The 23,898-nt window shown below is 35.5% G+C and overlaps 2 protein-coding genes across 5 annotated transcripts in view; both read right to left on the bottom strand.

Annotated features, from left to right (window-relative positions):
* The window catches only part of LOC137394607 (TAF5-like RNA polymerase II p300/CBP-associated factor-associated factor 65 kDa subunit 5L), a 28,207-nt gene extending 11,151 nt beyond the window's left edge, over positions 1-17,056 (bottom strand). The window contains exons 1-12 of one of the 2 annotated variants that reach the window (XM_068081344.1): positions 16,910-17,056; positions 14,622-14,778; positions 14,326-14,476; positions 13,982-14,100; positions 12,960-13,104; positions 12,675-12,738; positions 10,943-10,997; positions 10,226-10,391; positions 9,459-9,689; positions 5,908-6,020; positions 4,404-4,485; positions 233-344 (exon numbers count right to left, since the gene is read on the bottom strand). In XM_068081344.1, coding sequence (XP_067937445.1) covers positions 233-344; positions 4,404-4,485; positions 5,908-6,020; positions 9,459-9,689; positions 10,226-10,391; positions 10,943-10,997; positions 12,675-12,738; positions 12,960-13,104; positions 13,982-14,100; positions 14,326-14,476; positions 14,622-14,694 — 1,311 coding nt within the window. In that variant the 5' untranslated portion in view covers positions 14,695-14,778; positions 16,910-17,056. Of the gene's footprint in view, positions 1-232; positions 345-4,403; positions 4,486-5,907; positions 6,021-9,458; positions 9,690-10,225; positions 10,392-10,942; positions 10,998-12,674; positions 12,739-12,959; positions 13,105-13,981; positions 14,101-14,325; positions 14,481-14,621; positions 14,779-16,909 lie in introns of both variants that reach the window. The other variant, XM_068081343.1, reaches the window with a different exon arrangement.
* A 5,254-nt stretch (positions 17,057-22,310) lies between these two features.
* LOC137393062 (platelet endothelial aggregation receptor 1-like) overlaps positions 22,311-23,898 on the bottom strand; it is a 117,813-nt gene continuing 116,225 nt past the window's right edge. For all 3 annotated transcript variants that reach the window (XM_068079453.1, XM_068079454.1, XM_068079455.1), the window contains one exon: positions 22,311-22,829. In XM_068079453.1, the coding sequence (XP_067935554.1) occupies positions 22,692-22,829 (138 nt within the window). In that variant the 3' untranslated portion in view covers positions 22,311-22,691. The remainder of the gene's footprint in view (positions 22,830-23,898) is intronic.

Below are 23,898 nucleotides of genomic sequence, written 5' to 3'. Positions count from 1 at the left end.
CTCGAGCAATTCGGAACAGAATTTGGCGAACATCCTGCAGCTAAGATTGACAGTCCGCAAGACAGTCCAGACTGCTGACCGCTAAACCACCCATACCACATATTTTAATATTTTATATAATAGCTCCCAAATCAATCACATTATTTATAACTTCCATTTCCTATAACATTAATGATTAAAATCTCCAAGCTATGGTATTAAATAGGTGTTTGATAATTGGTATGCTACTCACATCCACTGAGCTAATATGGCCGACGTAGGTGCGCAAAGGAAAGGTATATTCTGTAGACCACAGCTTGGCAGACCGATCTTTAGAGCAGCTTGCAAAATAGCTACTATTACGGCTGCAATAGAACAAATGATATTTTTTAGAAAATCGTGCTTTGCTACTTTTCTGCTTTATAAGAAAGCTTATCTGTGAGTATGCGGTGAGAGAGTGTTAACTAAACTCATGTTCATAACATACCAGAGCATGAACCACTAGCTAATAGAGGAATTGAACATGCAAAGTGGCTTACGTATCTGACGAATAGGGGACTACAGTGACATACATGTATGATAGTACACACGCTCGTTTCATTTCAGCGAGCTTCAGGTTGAGTACATGAACTTAAGGTTTGATTAAACTCTATTTCCATATGACTCAGCAGCTAGAGTAGGCTAGAGTTCAAATCCTGTGAGCCACTATTCTTTTTTACCTAGAAATACAGCTGAAAACACAAAAAATTTCTAATCTAGTACCAGCTCAATTACCATATTATATTATTATTTTATTGTTTACAAATACACCGGTGACCAAGTTTAGGGAATAACTCAATGAAACACTTTGAAGATTCTTAACACTTTTGGTACCAACAGAATATACAGATGTAGGTATATGCCTCTCCAAATAAAGTCTCCGGGCTAATATCACAATACGTTTAGCATGGTTCAAGTAGAAATAATATTCGTGAGTGTCACCAAGCCTACAGCTCCAAGTTTTTAACAACATGCTGTATGATTCGACCATCTGTACATGTATACTCATAATTACCAATTAAAGGAATATACATATACATATATATATACATGTATATACATATATATACATGTATATATACATTACGTTATATATATAAACATACGGTTTAAACTGACTGGGACTAGTTTCATATCACAGATTTAAGAACAGAAGTAACAGCAGAAAGACTCCTGTGAAAGTTGATTATGGCTATACGGGTGAATGAAGAGAAGAGAATAAGAAAAACTAACACTGTGGTAGAAGGCTTATCTTTGAACGGACTGCTTACTGATACAGTATGCATGTCTTCGGAGAGACTCACCAGGACTTATGAGAGAGTTGTCAATCCATGCACAGTATTCTAATACAGTGCACCCCCGGGCGAAGATGTTTCTGTTATACAGTTTTTTGCCTTATGGTGAGGAAAACAATATTTTTTTGCCCCGCCACATGACATTTGTTTCGCCATATGATATCGACAAAAATCTCTTTTGAAATTCAAATTTGGCAGTCAGTTTGCTGAATACGTCGAAATAACGATGATGCTGATATTCGACAAAATCCCTCCCACAACGCATAAAAGTGATATGGATGCTCGCTCTCTCTCAGTTCAGCAATCTTCACGTTTTATGAATGCTTGATACTGCCTGAGTGAAATGAAAATTGGTGAAAAGTACGCGAAGGTGAGAGTTTATTGCGCCTTTAATATAATATTTATTATGAACTTTATTTAACCACATGTATAAATATAACTACATATATAACTTTAATTCGTTAGTCATGGGTCCTAAGTTTGATAACAACGTTAAAGGAAGAAGAGAATGATTACCATTGTAACGAAGCTAGAGTTACTAGATTAACTATAAGTTAACTATACATGTAGTTACTAAGGTTAATATATTATTTTGTTACCAATTTTTAATAAGTACAGTACATATTTAAAATGTTGATGCTTTTTACCGATGAGTGTTTGAAATAGATAACTACTATAGGTTTCCATACCCCTCTTATGACAATTTTGCCTTATGATCTCAACACCGGAACGAATCAATGACGAATGGTAAGGGTGCACTGTACAATGATGCATTTGAAACCAATAACGTTAGAATAATGCATTTATAAAAACACAGATTACTCGGTAGTTTGATATCGAAATGAAATCTGATGAACACAAGTATTTCAGCATTAGTATTGCCATTTTTCTACTATCCTGAAAAGCAAAAGCAATAAAATTATGACACTGAAGAGAACCTCACAATTGATAGTAAACGATGTTCTCATCAGAGTCTCAAGTCATAGAACTAGGGCTAGATAACTCAGCACATTCTCATTGTCTCTCTTTCGGCTTTGAGTAACATTCGTTAACAGTCGTACTGTAGTAACCTTTACGAGTCGTACTATAGTAACCTTTAACAGTCGTACTATAGTAACATTTAAAAGTCGTACTATAGTAACCTTTAGAGTCGTACTATAGTCACCTTTAAGAGTCATACTACAGTAACATTTAAAAGTCGTACTATAGTAACCTTTAAGAGTCGTACTGTAGTAACCTTTAGAGTCGTACTATAGTAACCTTTAACAGTCGTACTATAGTAACCTTTAACAGTCAGACTATAGTAACATTTAAAAGTTGTACTATAGTAACCTTTAAGAGTCGTACTGTAGTAACCTTTAGAGTCGTACTATAGTAACCTTTAAAAGTCGTACTATAGTAACCTGTAACAGTCGTACTGTCGTAACATTTAAAAGTCCTACTATAGTAACCTGCAACGGTCGTACTATAGTAACCTTTAAGAGTTGTACTGTAGTAAACTTCAAGAGTCGTACTATAGTAACCTTTAACAGTCGTACTATAGTAACCTTAAGAGTCGTACTATGGTAACCTTTAGAGTTGTACTATAGTAACCTTTAAAAGTCGTACTATAGTAACCTGTAACAGTCGTACTGTAGTAACATTTAAAAGTCGTACTATAGTAACCTGTAACAGTCGTACTGTAGTAACATTTAAAAGTCGTACTGTAGTAACCTTTAGAATCGTACTATAGTAACCTTCAAGTATCAATGCTTGATTAGTTTGTGATGTAGAAAATGAGAAAGGATTCAAGTTATAAAAATTCAACAGGTTTAAAATCTATGAAAAGTCACAGGGTGCAACAAGCGCCTTACAGTCAAACAACCTTCCCATCCTATTGTTAAAATTAGACCATAGTTAAATGGAGGGTAGCCTGTCTTGACAAGCTGTTGTTTTTGCGTAGTTGTCCCCCCGTCGAGCGGCGAGCAACAACAGCTTGTCACAAGACGTACTGCACCTGATGCATCAGCTGCACTTATAAGGAGTTATTCTCTTCCGTCTATGCGGCTTGGTTGCGATGTTATGTCGGTCGCTCCATTGGTAATCATAACGAATTTTGCGCAAAAATTTATGTAGAAAAAATAAGATTATAACGTTTAACCAGCGACCAGTCTCTGCGGTAAACTTTAGTAGAACTTGAGAACTTAGGCAACAACAGCGACTAAACATGTCGTTATTTGTGCGCTCAGTCAGTTTTATTTCTATTTTTGTATCAGTCAGTTTTATTTGTTCTAATGGATTTTATTATAAGTTTATTTTATTTTTAAGTTCTACTAAAGTTTATCACTAAAACTGGTCTTTGGTTAAACGTTGTAATCTTGTTTTTTTCTACATAAATTTTTGCGTGAAATCCGTTATGATTACCAATGGAGCGACCGACATAACATCGCGGCCAAGCCGCGTAGACGGAAGAGAACAACTCCCTTTCAATGCAGCTGATGCATCAGGTGCAGTACGTCTTGTGACAAGCTGTTGTTGCTCGCCGCTCGACGGGGGGACAACTACGCAAAAACAACAGCTTGTCAAGACAGGCTAAATGGATGGTAGCACTTCGCCTCCAGAATTTCTCAATTTTCTTACAAACCTTGAGTGGATCATAATGTTTGGATTTACCTTTATATCAATATCACAACACTCTTTCATAATATTAGTTTATTACACATTCATCAACAACTACTCACTCTGAGGAAAAACTTTCATGATTCTCCTTTGAGGTCTCACATGAAGTGAATGACTATCTAATAAACAACGTGCGTTGAACTCTCTTTTATAGGGTGTGTTCAACGTTTCACCATTTCTTTTTATTTCGTCAAAGCAATGTTGAACTGATGTGCTATTCAGATAAGCAGCTAGAATAGTGTCATTCTCCTAAGAGTACAATAAACCAACGCGTTTGCCAATCATAGCTTGCCAAAATCAATCATGTTTGTCATCAGCTCAAAAGACTTCAATCTGTTGGTAGCAGTACTGGATTACCTTCAGAGGCTGCCACAACTTTAATGTGTTTTAAGCTTCTGATGCCCAAGTTTAACATAGAAAAGGCAAACTTACGCTGTAGCCAATGACCAGACAGTTTGAAGGTGGCCCTCAAACAGTACTCTGTTTGTACAACTCTCTGTGTCCCATAGTCGAACTAAAACAAACATCAGAATACAAAAAAATCCACAATTACCTGTAATAGCTGCGTGTATATCTGAAAGCACTAGGTATGAGAATCACAAAAATTAGCAATATTGTTATGAAAGGACAGCAAAAAATTAGGAATTGTCAGCTCTTATCTATAACGACTCCTAACGAACATGTGGAAATAAGATCAAAAGGAAGCAACTACTTACAGCGAATAGTTTTTTAATAAAATACTTATTAATCCATTAATCATTGTAGTTATCAACATAGAAAATCAAACAGTGCTAAAGCCAACAAGTTAACAGCGTGTTCTGCTCACTAAAACAAAGAGTGAACATGTAAGGCGGTTCATACAACCAACTTCATATAAACCTTGAACTGTTGTATTTAAAGGTCGACTTGCAATAAAATTCACATTACAGTTATTTGGTATCAAAAGATTCACTATGTCTTACTCTGTTGTGTTGTAGGTGCCAAATATGTGGAAATGTAATTACAAGCTCTTAAAAGCTCAAAAACGAAAAGACGCCAAAGATTGGAATCTCTTTATTTCGATGACGTAGCCATGAAATTTGGTTATTGTCTTGTCACGTGATGTTCTCATGTGAATTGAAAGGCTAATAAAAAGCTCAATATAAAACTTATCGTAGCACTAGTTTATGACAAACACTTCAGGTTTTACTGAAGACCCCGTATCAAATATAGATGCTTGCTACTTGACAGTTTTGTTTCGGCCTGGTCTAATCGGCAAGTCGTAATCTGATCATGTGACCCAACACTTCGCAAATAATTTCTGCAGCCCTTTTCGATTATCACAAGTGACCAACAGGCTCATCATGATTATCAGACAATGATATGTACTTCTTCAAGCTAAAGTTAAAAAATTAAACGATTTTTACGGCACGTTATAGGATATCAGTGCTAAAAGTGACAGCATTACAATGACGATAAAACAGACGCAAAAAGAACAATAGACATGGTTTTATTGAATGCGTGAAGTATATTTGTGAAAATATTTCGACGAATAAGGTTGCATGAAAGTGTAAACAGAAACCATATCTCACAACTACGTCACATTTGAGCCGTTTTGGAAAGAGAATCCAAACTACAGCGGTCTCGTGTGGCTGTGATTTTCTGTTCGTTTTTTAGCTTTTAAGAGCTTGTAATCACCTTTCCACATATTTTGCACCTACAACACAACAGAGTAAGACATGGTGAATCTTTTCATATCAAATAACTGTAATGTGAATTTTGTTGCAAGTCAACCTTTAAGTCTGAACTCCCAACTTTATTAATGCCTATTGCAAATTATTGTCTATTATTCAGTAGGCTGACAACGCTCATTTGTAGCATATTAATTTTGGGATGAAACAGTACTTGGAAAAATCCAAAGTGAGAAACAGCGGAAAAAGAGGCTGTAAACGCTTACTTGTTTTATCAGCCGAACTAGAAATGAGATAGGTGGAATCATCAAAAGCTGCAAGACTAAATACCTCAGAGCTGTGACCTCTCATTGCTCTGCAACTTCTAGGATCATAATGCCTAAAACATCGAATGCATTGTCACATTCACAGCAAATGGAAAAAGGTTGATCGATTGGCTTCAAATAAAAGTCACCTAAAAACTAGCTTGTCTTGACAAACTGTTGTTTTTGCGGAGTTGTCCCCTCGTTGAGCAAGGCGAGCATAACAACAGCTTGTCACAAGACGCACTGCACCTGATGCATCAACTGCACTGAAAGGGAGTTGTTTTCTTCCGTCTAAGCGGCTTAGCTGTGATGTTATATCGGTCGCTCCATTAGTAATCATAATGGATTTCGTGCAAAAATTTATGTAGAAAAAAAAGATATAAACGTTTAACCAGAGACCAGTCTCTGCGGTAAACTTTAGTAGAACTTGAGAATAAAATGAATTACAAATAAAATCTGTAAGAACAAATAAAACTGACAGATACAAAAATAGAACTGACTGAGCGCAAAAATAACATGTTTAGTCGCTGTTGTTGCCTAAGTTCTTAGGTTCGACTAAAGTTTACTGCAGAGACTGGTCTCTGGTTAAACGTATGTATCTTCTTTTTTTCTACATAAATTTTTGTGTAAAATCCGTTATGATTACCAATGGAGCGACCGACATAAAATTGCGGCCAAAATGCACAGACGGAAGAGAACAACTCTCTTTCAGTGCAGCTGATGCATCAGGTGCAGTGCGTCTTGTGACAAGCTGTTGTTTTGCTCGCCACGCTTGCCGGGGACAACTCCGCAACAACAACAGTTTGTCAAGCAAGGCTACCTAAAAATGAACTTGAGATAAAAAAGAGCTGTCACTAGGCTTCAGGCATCAAACAAAGTTTTAAGAAATGAGGTTTAACAACTGGACAGATGGGAGGTAGAAGATGTAGAACACCCTTAGGATACGATTTTAATCCGCTCCAGTGTTGGCATCGCATGGTGAAAAGATCGTGCAGCGGGGTATAAAACCATAGCAATTATATAATGCAAACATCCCCTGGTAAAATCATCAAAATTTTATACAAGTACTGTACATATTAAAAATTAGTAACAAAATAGTATGTTAATTTAAGTAACTATAGTAACCTACAGTAACTTTAGTATATTTCTTGGGTATGATCTGTATTAAAATGTAACGGTTTTATGTGCAGTACGTACCATAGAGTTCTTACGTTCGAGGCAGACATACGTATAACATAAACTTTGAATCTAATTTAAATAAGTTTAGCTTACTAAACACAAACTTAAAGCTAAGCTTTATTGTGTATTTTAACAATTTATTTTATTTATTTATTGAATTTCAACTTTTTATTACTAAAATTTTATCACCTATTAGTTTTTTTATTTTCTATATAATTTTAGCCGATCTCATTAAAATCATTTCCAACCTACAGTAACAAAACAAAAACAAGAAAACAAAACGATGCTGTTTTCGTTATGAAGTGGATTCTTGTTAGCAGGCTAAGAAAAGTTGTCTACTGACCCTCTGTTTGAAGGGATCGCAACTCCAACTTAGCTACTGGTTTCAACAGGAACTATTACGCAGGAGAATTGATAAACTGAGAAAAGTTGATCATTGTCTCCTTCGGGCGTTGTGAAAATGTTTTCGGCGAACAGCATTTCAGCGTTTTTGTTATTTTGATATGCGTAATAAGCACACTGACTGCAAAATTTGAACTGGGGCAGAAATTTTGTTGAATTTGTATGGTGAAATGAGATTCATATGACGAGGTGAAAAAAATCATCATGTTCAACTTTGAAAAGTGAAAAAATCGTATAACAGAGTAATTGTATCCTGAAGGTGCACTGTATTCAGATGAAAGTGAATAGAATCCGACAGAATAGAGAGTGAGAGCGGCAACTCTAGTGGCTACTGGTCCCATCTTGACTGACCCGCTTTACAAATCTACATGATGGACGTGCTTGAAAAACCACCATTGTTCTATTTTATGTCGCTTTTTGTAATATGGTCTATTCTATATTCTATATGGTATAATAAACAACATCTATAAACAGCCATCTACATCTAGAGCAGATCTGAATTCAGGATCTAGAGATCTTCCAGCTGATTATCTACTGCTGCTGAACCGCTATAGTTAGTAAAACTGAATCCATGACGAGTTACCCCAGAGATAACTCGGCCTAGTCCACTCGCCCAATATTAGTATACTCGCCCAAAGGGTCTAATGAAAAGACAACTCCTAGACTATTCAATTGGACTATATTATGCATTGCATAAAGTGAAGATATGTCAAGTTGATATGACAACTATCATAGTTCTGTCGGTAATTAGGAACTGCATATTAAAATTACACGTCATTAATTTTTTGTACATGGAAATGTATAATATTTAGTCTATAATGGCTTTTACAAAACACTGATTTGATTGAACATGATAAATACCTGTGCACAAATAATTAATTATACTATACAATGTAATATAGATAATCGTTACATAATATTATAATAACTTCGCACAAAGCCACAACTATTTGCTTTGCTATCTTATTTTATTATGAAGGCGTTGGTGTTGTGTTCGTCCTAGGGATAACTCCACAGTAGCCGTGACATAATAAACACATTTCTGATGTAATGTAATTGTTCATTTAGCTCAATAATGCTCATAATTGCTTTTATGAAGCTGAGGCAATTGGACTACTCTGTGGTGAGTGGACTGAGGCAAATGGACTTAATGTAACCGAGGTGAGTAACTCTGGGGGGATTCCATCTGGGGTTGACTAATCTAGTTACCAGCAAAACCCAAGAGTACGACTACAGCTCTAAATATATCCGACTTTATACAGTGGCAATCTTTCTTTAGTTTTTAGTTTAGCAAAAAACATGCTAAGCCTGAACAGTTGGCTATGTCGATAGAGGAACAAATTGGGCATTGGAAGAAATTGCCTTCTTTTACATTTCAACAAATGTGCTATGAGAATAGCTTATGACACATTATCTGTCTGAAATAGAACAATATCACCCTGAATTTACCTTCAAATACACCCAATAAGCCTCAGCAACTATGTTAACACTTGCGAAAATATTAATAGATATGTTCCTAAAAGTCTCCAAGTCTGTTTGAACTCTGATGACAAATTGAACAGAAGTATCTATCAAGATTCCATTTTTCGCGAATGCGTGAGACAACACAATCATGAATATGTGTTTGCATGGGCGTATCAACATATCTTGCCATATATTTCTTGTTGCTGTCATCACATAACAGCAACAAGAAACAACAGAAAATCATAAGCAGATTTACAAAAAATATGTTTACCTTGACAATGCTATCAAATGTCACACAATTGTGAAAAAATCCGCAATTTGATAAGAAGTTTGATTGCATTGCATATTTTTGTGTTGTTACCATTGTTTAGCACGGAGAAGACAACTTCTGTTAAAACATACTTGATTTAGGATGCATTGATACTGCTTGGAATTATTTTATAAATATGAGACAATTCTTCACTCACCCATTTCTCAAAGACCCTTCCACACTGTCTTCCAGCCAATCATCTTTCCATCTAACTTTAGACACATCTACTAGATGCTTTGAATCGGCTGGACGGTTCAGAGTATGTGACAAGTCAGCGTCTGTCGGACGAGAACAGGTGAGAAGTTCATCATGTTTGTGCAGAAGTCGTAGGGATGAGTCATCACAGCCCAACACAAGATGGCTTTCTGTTACACAGCCACATATCACCCTGCAACGCATCATCTACTCCGTGATTTGTAAACTAATAGGGTAAAATGACATCCACCTATCAACTTATACTGGTGTTAAAATATTAGTGTGAAGGAGGTGGAATTATTTATTCACTACGATTGAATGGAAAACTTTGGTCAACTCTGTTATTATGCTATATTATTGTTTGTTATCTTAACAAACGACGCATTTCTTGCTGTACAAAAACAAATGCCTCATATTTGACCAGCACATGATGAAACAGTAAAATAATTTCAGCACATCGTTGGAATACAAACAAGCAAAATTGAGAATAGCACATCAGTTGTAACCATATGGGTGGTTAAAACTTGTGCGTGTTGTAAAGGCTTGGCTACACCCCTTGACAAATTTCAGTGAACTGAGCATCAACTAGTAATTACAATGTAGTTAGAGTCGTCTTTCCATACTAGTCTAAACGATGACAGGCTAATGTCTCAGAGATAAAAGGCAAAAACCATATAATTTTATGCCTTAAATATGATGTCATATCTACAAACATTTAACACGACTTACTTGGGATGTTGAGAGTCGATAAGATGCAGCTGTACCTCTGAAAGAGGGGAAACAACTCCATTCACAGCATCAATAGCTGCCTGTAGACCGTTCAAATCGTGCTTAGTTTCTCGAGCAGTGTCAGTAGTTGGACTGAGTGTATCCAGAACATTGTCTTCAGAGTCGACTAGAAAACAGTAACAACTTTATAAATCATCATTTTATTAGCTATTACAATGTGATACGCAAATAAAACCTACATTACACGCGAAGGTAAGATGTACACAACATGTAGGCATAACGGGAAATTACTCGCACAACACCGACGTCCTTTGGATCAGGTAGCCATTCTAACACCACCTATTATATTTCAGTGATAGTCAAAACAACACTTACTGTTCACAGACCATGCCCACTATTATAAAACAGCAAATAGATATTTCTATATCTATAAACATAATGTGATTTACAAGCATTGATCCAAAGGGATCGGCCATCCTAGCTGTAGTAAAAATCTTAGTCTGGTGAGGCTAGTACTATATCAGAAAGCTGAGTCTTGGCAAACTGGGCAACTTTGGATTTCAAAATCCAAATAAACTCTGAGAAATTTGAAAAAATATAGAACACTTTATGGAACATAAAAAGACGCCTTAATAAGAAACCAGCTATAAACCTGAAGTTGGTAACAGAAAAAAATCAAACAGAAACACATTTAAAGAAAATGAAGATTCAACATACTTTCCACGGTTATGTTAGAGTTGAAAACCTGCAGTATCATCATGTTCTCCCGGCTCTGCAACAGTAGATATGTGGCACAAGACCCTCAGCGTGGTACACAAGCTAACATCGTACTATCATTCTGTCAAACATTGACAGACATACAAAAATTATCTGCTAAACTGCCAGTAGGAGCAAATTTTCAGACATAGATGCACTGTAATGTGTTCAATTCGTTTCACAGCCTAAGAGACTACAATAAATTCTTAATAGAAACTGCAGCTGATTATGCAAATCAATAAAAATTCATTAATTAAAATCAAAACCAGGTTAACATTTAAAACAACTCAATTAATATAACAAAATAAATATCAAAAGGGTTTCATTGTTAGAAATCAGAAATATAGGCTCAGCATTATGCAGGATGAGAGATATGAGGTGTAGCTCCCTCTAACTTAGACTAACTTTTTAATTAAATTAGTCTAAATTAGAGTCAAGTCAAAGTTATAACTTTAAATTGTAATTTTTAAATTTCAATTAAAAAGTATTTTAAATTGTAATTTAAAATAACTTACCTTTACATATATTAATTTTGTATCATTATTATCAATAATTAATAATGTAATTAGATACATTTGATAAAAATTAGTGTCAATTGATAAAAATTTGAACTGGTCTTCCCACGCTCGTAAGCTTTTATTAGATTTACGGCCTATATCAGGCATCTTTTACCGCATAAGTGCTTTCATTCCAAAAAAATTGCTGATTATGCTTTATTACACACTTATTCACTCCAAATTATGCTATTCAATAGAAACTTATGGCAATGCATCCAAAATTCATCTTAGCAAAATAATACAGTTTCAAAAGAAAATTGTCAGAATCATTAACCGTAAGCCATTTGGATTTCCAACAAACGATTTATTTAAAACCTCTGATATTTTAACTATTGATAAATTGCATAAATATAAGTTGCTTATTCAAGCCCATAAATTATTTTACTCAAAATGTGATCCAGCACTACCATTTTATAATACTCATCATCAATTACTTTCTCTTCCCGTACCTAATCATCTAACTTTAGCCGGTCAACGATCCTCAAACTTTGCAACACCTGCGCTGTGGAATCGACTACCTAATTCAATAAGATCAATAAAATGTCTCGGTAAATATAAGGTGGAATTGAGGCACCATCTCCAGTCTGGAGAGTGAGTGTTACGGTCTGGTTTTTGTGCTGCTGACTCGGGCTCGCGTACCACTGGCTTTGCCATTTCGCAATGGGCCCCATCATCATTTCTTACTTATTGTTATTTTTTTCACGCATTGGTTAATTATATTTTGTCTCGAGTATTAATTCAATTGTGTAATTTTTAAAGGTGAAATAAAACACACACACACACACACACACACACACACACACACACACACACACACACACACACACACACATTTGATGTATATAACAAGCTCAACAAGAACTAATCAACCATTGAGAGTAAATGAAATGGCAGCAAATAAACAACTAGATAAAGGATATACTTCTGCTCAATCTCCATGGAGTTTGTAGTTACTAAACACAAAACAAATTCCATGTATTATATCTAACTTGACAAGTCCTTTCTCTTTGTGACAATAGGAAGAAAACAGAGTAAAATACTTGAAGTAGTTTACTAATTTAGTGACCCAGCTAGTCAGGTTTCTATTGATAACACAAGCATATATGCACCATCTCAATCAAGAGCAGACAACTCACCTTTAAGTAGTTAGTCAAATAGCGAAGCGTAGCCGAGGGAAATTTTACATTGAATTTGCTTTCTCTGCAAATAAATTTAAACAGTCATTTTTATGGATATCTTTTTAATGTAAATATGGTCAATGCTCCAGCAAACAGTTCTACTGATAAGCTAACAGCCTGTCATCTAAATTTTACAAGCAATGATAATTTCTTAGTAACCATATAAACATTTTATCAATCATTAGACAGTTTCTACAACCGCAGACCTGCAATGGTTTAACAAGTTTAAAAATCGTCAACTACCCAAGTTCTGAATGCAGCATCTTGCTGAGGCAGGATCCAGTATCCTTGTCACACTTCTGCACAACCATCATGATGGCATCCATTGTTGACTTGTATATGGGCAGGTTGTTGAATATCGGCCGATTCATCTGGTGAAACCGATGCGCTAGAAATATAGCTCTAAATATTCAAATTCTGGATTGCCGGTAATCATATTGTATAACACTGAGCTGAATGACAGAAAATGTAGGTAAATGAGATCAACTTTTGACTACAAGGTTAATAGGTGAGCAGAATCAGGAGTGTTAGTGAACACTGGTCAAAGAAACCTAAGGAATAATATTTTTCCAGTTTTAAAAAAGTTGGAGATATGATGGGCTGTAAGTTAGCTTAAGAATGGGTTGAATGAAACAAAAAACTTGGTCTCTGAGGTGTCAGAGGTTTGAGCAACTGCAATGTGCATTAGAAACCATTAAAATCAAGCAACTCGCTATTAAAACACTCAGGTAAAGCGAAAGGGCGATTATGATGGCTATAATTGTAAAGAGGCCGACAGAGACAACACTGCAACTTCGACGCAATAGCTGATATCAACTGTAGCAACTAGCCAACTAGTGACACCATTTGGCACATACTTCTTTTCTGAGCGTTTTAACCACCACCATGTTTTATCAATTTTAATCTTTAAACATTTTGGCAGTCAGATCACCTCAAACATCAAAAATAATCGCAAATAATAGAAAAATATCCAGACTTTCTAATAAAATCTACTAAACTTCTGTTCAAGTTCATCTTTAAACAAAGAAATTTGAAAAGACAATTTTTAAAACTGAAAAACCAGAAAGCTAGCCGATACTAACGGTAAATAACTACTATCCATTATGGATAACTAGCTTGAGAATTAAGCACTACACCAATAAAAATACCTAGCACATAATACTAGATGAATAAACTAACACTGAAATAGTAACTTGTACAATTAGACTTATTCATCTAATTCATTGCCATGGATACACGTGCAGCATTCTACCAAAAACATATACCTATTTGTTTGAGTCCGCCCACCAGCATGTCCACATATATAGATATAAATATGGGGAATAGCGTGTTCATCAGGGCTGACTTGTGCTTTTCACTCGCTGCTTTCACAAACAACACCAGTCTACAAATTACCAAAGACTGCATGCGAAATCCCAACAACGTTAGATATGATTTACCTCTATGGTTTAACATATGACATCACCTTCAACCACACTTATCGTATCTATTTTGTTTACAATAATTCAAACTAAATCAAAATGCTTTTAACTCACAATATTTCGGTAGAACTTTCCAAGAAAACAAATACATCGGAACTTCTAAGGGCATATTATACGACCATTATTACCTGCTGAACTGCACCTCAGCCTCTGTGCCGCTATCACCGTTGGTCACTGAAGCGCAGTTGATGCTGCCAATAAGGCTCGTCTCTAAGGAAGCAGCCATCTGTACTGCACTCGTTGCCAAATCGACCGGTTTAACTGCGGAGGCAGTACTACCTTTCTACAACCGGGTTGAAACCAGACGGGGTAGATAACAACCAAAGAAGACTAATGGTAACGAATTCAGGTATATCAGGGCTAGTTTATGATAGTAATAGTACAAGAAAATGATCACTTTCAGTAAGTTGGTGATTGGCGAGACTTACAGTGAAGTTTCGCTTATCAAAGTAAGCTTCAAGCACTTCAGCTATGTGCTCCTTGTTAACTCTCTTCATCGTCTAAAGTCGCAAATCAACGAAGTTGGAAGCAAAGAATCATTAGGACATCGTCAGACTGTTTCGTCTCTTTCGGTGAGTTTTCTGGTCAATACAAAATACAGTTTCAAGTTTTGGTAAGTGGCAACAATAATCCTTCATTACATCATGGCCTAGGTACTTCGTGAGAGTAGAAAATGTAAAAAAACTAACATGAATAAATCTCTTTCATGCTCTGGCTCAATGAGATCCCTCCACGAGGATCATTGTGATACAGTCGCTGCTGTTCGCTGTTTTACTTTTACATGTTGTGAAAGTACAATTGTGAAAGTACAATTGTAAAGTGCTTGTAACACCCTCATTTTGTCTTGCTCGCAACCCTTAACATTGTCTAATGAACCTAAAAGAGTAGGAAAATGCTTACGATTAATGAAACAGTGATTTTATTAAATAAGAGTTCATTAGTTTTTATTTCACGGATTTTCACTTTTCATGGGAGGCTCCGATTCAAACCAACTGCGAAAATTGAGGGAGTAGTGTACAATTTTTCACCTTGATGAATTAATCTGTGCATGTTTTAGAGAAAAAGTCATGGAAATATTTTTTAATGTTTGAAAATAACTATGCTATTACTTCGTGTAGGCAGCTCATAAATCCCAGTCTCTAAGGATACTAATACTAGTTCTAATGCTATGAAATACTCTTAAAATTATGTAACCATGCTCCTTAAGATTGACTAATTTTTAAATGTTTAATATGTGATAATAGAATCTTATATTTAAAACTGATTTGAATGAAAACATTCAACTCACATGTTTGTAACAAAATGAAAAAATGAATAGTTATTCTAATACTGTAACCTAGTTAAAATATTTTGTAGCGTAACCAAATATCAATTACTTTGAAAACAAGATGATTCTGCTGCCATTTTTTATACATCCTCCAAATCTTTATAACATTCTCACTCAGTGTAGCATTATGCATTTTCAAGAGGATACAAAGTACAACTGACTGCTCAATAACTCATTTTGTCAGATGTAGTTTACAGCTCTAAAGCTGCTGCTAGTAGCCAAAACATAATTTAGTTGCTTCTGGTGAGCTGTATTCTAACAGTATTAGACACGAGGCTTTACTTTGAGTGCCTAAAACTGGGTTATTCATGGCTCTTTCCTATTACTTTCACTCAATTGTGTTACAGAAGCACATTTTGCAGTACGCTCTGTTAGTCATGACAAAAAGATAGGTTGCTGCTACAATGATGCAAAGTAAAGTTTGTAATTTTAGTACAACCGTATATATTTTTTTATCGCTGCAGTTACACTAACTTTTAAAACTGCACGTTAAATGAAAAATCAATTATTATTAGTACATCTACAAGATGCATACCCAAAACCTGGATGTAATTGAATAACAGCTATGAGAAGATTTTTCAAACTAATTTTTTAATTAGCCATTGCTGTTTTATGAATTTGGACCAGCTGAATACATATTGGTCTGATTTATGAAAGAGTTGCTGCCTATACTGACTAAGCCATCACGAAGCTACCTCCCCTCAAAAGAACTTGTACTTTCATAAAATTGGCTATGCATGCATGCAAAAAGTTAAAACTTTATAGTCAATTAGTATGCAATAGTTCTAGAGTTTCTACAACGATAATTGTATACCAACAAATTCATCTGTCATTTCGAGCCAGGAAAGAAAAAGAAAAATTAAGACTAAAGAGATACGGACTAAAGAGATTTGAAAAGTTTCAATCTTTATGATATTGAAATAGCTTAAAAGATTCGAATAACTAACGTGGCAACCAACTGGTATATTTTTAAAGCTAGTTTTACTGGATGCGTGAATACAAAGCTGCCAGCGGCTTCCACGATGAATGATAGCTACTTGTGTGTACATGATAGTTACTCCTGTGTTGTGTTGGGCTTGCGGAGTTAATCTTTTACGTGTTGCCTAATGACTGAGCAAGCAGTGTACATTCGAATTCACATACGCGAACCAATTTATAAAACAAACAGGTTATATTCAATCTTCGCGATGTACCCTGAAACTAAACGCTCGTACTTAATGATAAACAAAGGCAAGCGGTAATATCCAAATCTTCTTAGATCCGACGTTTATCAATGATAATATAAAAGTTGATCATTCTATACTGTATGATAGGTTTTGATTCGCGATCTTAATTTGGTTAGGTGTGCCTTCAAGGTTATGTGTGTTAGCCAATTTAATCCATACCCGATTGACTACAAAGCTGCGGTCGACAGCTTCGTTAGCGCTGTATCGTTACATCTAGTGCAACTTGCTTGCCTTTTAAATAACAAATTAGATATTTTCGATTTGCTCCCAAACCACTGTTACACGATTGAAATGCTGTCAACCCCAAACGTGAGTGCATCAGTTAAAAGCTCGGTTTTCGATACGTGCCCAAAATTAGACCCATTGCATGATGATTTGACTCAGAAAAGTACTGACGATTGCTTACCTGCATATATATACTTTGCGGCTTATTTCACGATAGCGCCGAAAAGGCTCTCATCAACTCTCGGCAAAACAAAAACTATCAAAAGAGAGTTGTGTGCACATACAAATCGTCCGGAGCAGATGTTTGTAATTACATGTAGTAAGATCAATGATATACGACCCCATGGAGGCCGTATATCATTGGTAAGATCAACAATGTAATTCTAAAATATGACAAACAGCTGCTCCATGCATTCACCACAGTACAGATTACACTAAAGGATTAAAATAACTACATGTATGTTTATGCAACATGCAAGTAACTGTAACAAAAAAACAGCAAAGCTTTTCCTTCCTGAAAACAGCCTTGCCGAATTAACTTCTCTTTGAAGTGGCCTTTTCTGCCTTCAAAAAGAATACTATTTCAAGCCACTAATTTTGCTACTCAGGTTTAGGTTACTTCTGGATCTGGCTGGAAGGAACAACCAATAACAACCGGCCAGGCAGAGCTATGTATCTAGAATCACTCTCTACGTTGTTTCTCCAGAACCATCTAGCACCACTTCACAGGCCTGCCAATCCAAGAGTGGGGCAATGCGTGAGATTTGGTTTTGGGGCAATTGATGTATCAATGATAGTAGGCCTATATATAAAATTGTGGAAAGTGGGGCAAAAATCTCACGCATTTAAATTTTTTCTTTGGAGTGATTGCGTGAGCCTCACGCCCAATGCGTGAGAGTTGACAAGTATGCCACTTCATGTCTTTCTGTCCTAGTCTGAACAATGACAAGCTAATCTCAAAGATAAAAAGCAAAACCTAGAACATGAATTCCTAAAATATGTCGTGTCTATGAACATCTAAAGTGACTTTCTTTGATGTTGAAAGTCAATAATGTCGCAGTAGAGTTAATGGAAATAACAAGCACCTGATGAAGAACTTTTTATGAATGCTAACTTCTTTTATTGTGTGTAAATTGCAGGTTTTACATTGATAATTGTTGAGGCCGGAAACCAATTTCCTTTAGGTCGACAGTCGTATACAACTACATTGCTATAATATGATTGCTATTAAATATGGTGGGTTGAACCAATCTGTATATATAAATACCAAAATTTGTCGTCTGTCTCTGTATTGTTATATAAATCACAATACAGTGACAGACGACGCCGATATTGTATGCCGGTGTTTATCCAGCTATAACGATCTATCAACAAAACATTCGTGGGGCACTGGTTTTGATCTCGGAACCCACAAATTTATAAACAGCAAACCTTTCCATAAGGATGTTCGTCAAACTGAGCAATGCGATTGAATAAGGATGAACATATTCATTACGTCGGTTAAAATACGCATAACAATGTTGTGTACCTTGTAACAACTGCTAGCTGGCCTCACTGCTGAATGCTTGGCGTTGCTGGAGTAATAAAACAGCTTATAAACAGTTGCAGGTAATGTAGTGTAAAAGTAAGTACTGCATTAGGTAAGGTAATGTTTATAAGCTGTTTTATTACCCATACAACACAGGACATTCATCTAGTATAATATAATTGTAAGCAGATCGTGTGGTGAATAGTATGTAAACAATTCTAAAATTGAAAACCTTCTTGTAAAAGATAGCTGATATTGTATTCTTATAAGAGTGAAGACCTTCAAGTACTATTTTAAATAATTCTCAAAAAAGATCCTCGTCTTCTTGTCATTGACATTACTCTAGGCTTTGTTTTGATTCTGCTTAACAAAACTTTGTCAATTTTGACAATTACACAACTGTAATCTTGGTTGAACTTTTGATTTTGTAATTAAAAAAGACAATTTAATTTTCTATGATTTATGAATGGTGTTTTAGTTCAACTCTTAACTACATAGGTATCTCTGCCACAGGTTACAGGTAGAACATCAAGAATTTCTTCATCGTAGTTTACAGAGGCTGGCTATTTGAAACTGGAGAGTGGCTCATGATATACTGCATCTCAATACGTTTGTATTTTATTTTTATCAGGTCATATCAATTTTAATACAAATGAGGTCGGATCACAAAATTGTTTTTTATCTTTCTGCAAAGAAATTTTTTTCAGCTTTTCAAAACTGTTTTGGGAATTGAAATCAAAGCAATTTAACCTGAGATACAGCTTTCTATAGAAGGTGGTGATGGTCAATATAGTCAACACAAAAAACTGGCAAACTTGTCTTCAAAGATGATGGATTAGATTTTAAACAGTAGTATTTGATGATGTTTAGGAAAGTCATAGCAACCGTACGCTACAAATGTTACATTTTCATAAATGTTAGAAATGACTTGGCTTCACAAGTGCTAGCCACATAGACAAGTTTCCCTTTGGGAGCCCAACGTGCACTATATGAAATGCCTCATTTGTATTGAAAATGATACGACCTGTCACACATACTGTTTTTCAATACATTTGTATCTTATTTTCCACGAGGAACGCATAAATGCTAAAAAGTAACATCTAAGATATTTAGCTCATTAGCCCTCTACGTTGGATTGTTGTAAGATTTTTTGCCTTCAGGTAGTTGACAGCTCAAACACTTACATTATTACTTTCTTTCTCGCTTCAACAACTATTATGAAATAACCAAGCTGAAAATTAATCATTGATGTTCCATCGCTTTTGAAAATATATGTGATGGAAAATCATATGTACTGCTAAGTGTCCCCCTAAGTATTTGCAACTGACCGTGAAGGTGTGCTAATTAAATATGCACGTTTTCAGATGATAGCAGCGGTGTTGTCTTCTCAACCTAAATCATGAAAGATTGCAGAGAAACAAAGGTAAAAGGTAGTTACTTAGCCTGCATTATTTGGTAAGTTTACGACATAATGCATGCTCCATAACTACCTCTTGCGTAGGTATGCAATGTTACTACCATTTTACATTAAGTGGTAAAACAATCAACAAACCAAAATATTTTATACAATGAATGAATACAACTCATGGTTAGAATGCAAAGACCAGCTAATGTAAAGCTAAATTTATTCTAGCCAATCGCCTTTGTTATGGTATCACAACTTCACAGTCACACTATCAACTTCACCTAACTGAGACGCTCTCACTTGCTAGGAGTCAGTCAAGAAGTTATTGATTTTCTGATACCAACCACTTACTCTCATTTTCCTACTAACCTTGACACAAGCCAATGCTTTCTCATTGTTTCTGTGGTCACACATTACATCCTTGCTGTAATGCTCATCGAAGGTTAACTACATTGACTCTATCCCATTTCTTAACCTAACTTTTTAATCGTCTATTACAACCTCTCATAAGATTAGTATACTGCAACTATAGCCTGAGTGCTGTAATAACTACCTGCATATATTTTATCAGATCTATGACTCTGAAAGATATAAGTATAAATATTTGACCTTGACATGGCACAGCATCGAATTGTCAGTATTGAAATGAAGATATGCTGCAGAAAATGAGATGTTCAGTGCATAAGTTCATCATTCTTGACCAAAAATATATACACTATACGTCAATTTCTCAATGCTCTAATACATACCTACATCGATACTACTTGATATCAAATACAAACTGAATGGGTTTGCAACTAATGCTGCCGCATGTCAAATTGTTTCAAACTATGTTTAGTTATCTCTCAAACACATTTCAATTATATATATATATATTTAACTAGAATGCAATTGAGAGATAATTATACAAAGTTTGAAACAATCTTAACTTGAGATTTATTTAATCTGGCAATGGGATTTATTTCCCTTGCCCACTCTAAGCTGCACTGATGAGCCTTTAATAGCCGAAACAGTACCTTTTGTCGAATGGTATATATATATATATATATATATATATAATTGAAACTTATTTGAGAAATAATCAAGCATAGTTTGAAGCAATCTTAACTTGATATTTACATAAATTACACATATAATACTTATGTCGATATATGTACATATTTTTATTTATTACTTTAATTAAATTTTATGCTAAAAAAATTCAGCGCAAGTCTTCATATTGCAGCGTTTGTGACTGCAGCTTGCTCGACAGTTTGATTCAGACCTTGAATTTGAACCATGCAGACTCAAAAAGCTCTTGTCTAAGAATCTATATATTTCTCAGTTTGTCATCTGTTTTTGGTATGCCCAGCTATAGCTATTGAAATCTTAAGATAACAATTCTGTATCGCAGAAGATTTGATCTCGGGGACCGTCAGGTCCACCAGTCGGCTGCCCTGCCAGCCTAGCCACAAGAACTTGATCAATTCAATGGGCGATATACATGTATGTCGCTATTTGGAAGCAAACATACAACGGCTTTGCGTACAAAGCAGGATGATTGCGTAATGCCACAGAGAGGGTAGCTTTTATTAAAACGCTTAAATTATGCATTAGCAATGTGCCAGGCTAATAGCAAGTGACAGGCAACCCTCATTGTTTGTAAGCTGATTTTTAATAACCGGGCAACACAGCTAGTATATATGTATTCTTACATACATGCATTATTATGACGACTGCTGCCCTGACAGCCTTGAGTGCCATGAAAAGTTGTCAGATGTGCCGATAAAGCTCATAGAATAACTATGTGCGCAACTATTCAAAAACCCTGGAAGGTAAATCATTGGTACAAATTGTAACACTTGAGATGGGTGGCTATGTTGAATGTTGCGAGTTCAAATCCTGTATGAAGCAATATTTTTCTGAAGCGTCAATCGAAGCTTAGGACAGGCAAACGGACAAGTCTTCTTGCAGTCTAGTGAGTTGTGTGAGATCACCAGGTGTATTAATAAAGCACAGAGAATAAGTATGCGCACAATAAATCTAAAACCACTAAATTTGTGGTTTTAGATGTGATTATTGTGAACTATTATTAATTATGAATGAACTATTTTGATCAAATTAATGTGAACAAATAGCGCAGGTAGTCAATAGCTAGGTGATGAAGCCTATTATCCTGGGTTTGAATTCTGTACAGTAGAATCTTTTTTTTTCAATCTTAAAACGGCGCTTCTGACCGACTAGTACCCTGGCAGTTTAGTGTGCCGTGAGAAACCATCAGGTATATAACTAACTGCACATTGATGTGGCAAGGCAGTCGACTGACTCAAATGGTAGTGTCGGTATACCAAGCTGAAAGTCATAAATTTAAAACCTGTTAAAAGCAAACCTTTTTCTGGTCTCGAAGAGTGGCTACAGACAGATAGACAGACAGGTTTTATTATAGTAAAGATTGTTAGATCAGATGATTGATTATGCAGAACGGTTTGGATAAGCAAAAGACACGTCTAACATTAAATGTTCTTGAAATAGAAATACTTGAATGCATAAACTAAATGTAGATTGAAATGCTATCATGTAAGTTATTAAAACTTACATTTGATAAAAAGTAATACAAGCGAGTAGCACGAAAAAATTGCCAATATTTAACAATATTACTGGGGACAACTAAAAGTGAATAGTTTTATAACTTATATATAGGTATATTATATAAATTAGTTAGCCTACAGGGAGGGAATGTATAATAGGCTCAAATTGCATCAAGTTATTCATAGAGCTATTCCACTGATAATAGCAACACAACTTTAGAATATATAAGTTTTTCCCGAGCCCTTTGATAGAGAGGCAGGCACATCTCCTTCCAACCTCTTATAATCATGGCTGCCGCCAAGGTTACCCCGCCTTTTTCTTGTTTCACTTCCTTCCACAACAAGACCTATAAACTGTACAACAATACACGCTGTCAGTGAATAGAAGCACTAAACATCCTAAACCCTCCTCTAGTTTCCATTTTTCCAGATAACTATTTAATAATAATTCTCCTTTCCATTAGGATATGAAGCAATCCTTTAAAGGTTGACTTGCAACAAAATTCACATTACAGCTACAGTCAACCATGGATAACTCGCCAACGGATAGCTCGAACACATGGTTAACTCAAACGGTTTCTTTGGTCCGTTCCCACGTAAGGATAAATTGCTATAGATAACTCGACCTCAACTCTGTTAACTCGAACAGTTTTTTGCCTAACGGCTACCGAAACGGTTGTTATCGCTTTAGAAAATCACTTAATTCCAAGTCATAGACGTAAACCTCAACTTTTCGTAATTCATAAGCGTCGTTATTACCACCGTCGGCAAAATATTTTTGTCAACGACTTTTCTAAAGGTTTGGTGAATTTTGATTTTTACCAAACATCCGCTTAGCAATCGCCTTTCGAAAGCATGGAAAAGTAAGGTGACCTTCACATAAACTTAAAAAAATCGGCAAAATTGATCTCGGTTAAAACGCTCAAAAGAAAAAGATGTCTTTTCTTCTGAGCATTTCAACAACGATCAAGTTTTGCCAATTTTAATCTAAAAAACGTCCCGGCAATAACATCACCTCAAACAACAAAACAATCTCAAGTGATAAAAAACTCTCCTATACTTTTTGATAAAAAAAGTTTTAAACTTTACATTAGAAGCATTTAATTTGAAACAAGCCAATTATGCTTTTGATTTCTATTATACATGTAGTTTGTATATGTGCATGTATCTACTAATAAATAAATAAATGCATGGACTTGTGACAGTGCTCTGATAACTTGAACGCTCTGATAACTTGAACACTTTCACTCGGTCCCGTGAAGTTCGAGTTATCCATGTTTGACTCTATTTGGTATCAAAAGATTCACCATGTCTCACGCTCATGTGTTGTAAGTGCCAAATATGTGGAAATGTGATTACAAGCTCTTAAAAGCTCAAAAATGAAAAGCTGCCGTAGATCGGAATCTTATTATTTCTCTGACGT

Source organism: Watersipora subatra, chromosome 4, assembly GCF_963576615.1.
Source record: "Watersipora subatra chromosome 4, tzWatSuba1.1, whole genome shotgun sequence".
NCBI classification, from domain to species: Eukaryota; Metazoa; Bryozoa; class Gymnolaemata; order Cheilostomatida; family Watersiporidae; genus Watersipora; species Watersipora subatra.
Note: the sequence above shows the minus strand (reverse complement) of the source record. Positions and strands in the feature narration are given on the sequence as shown.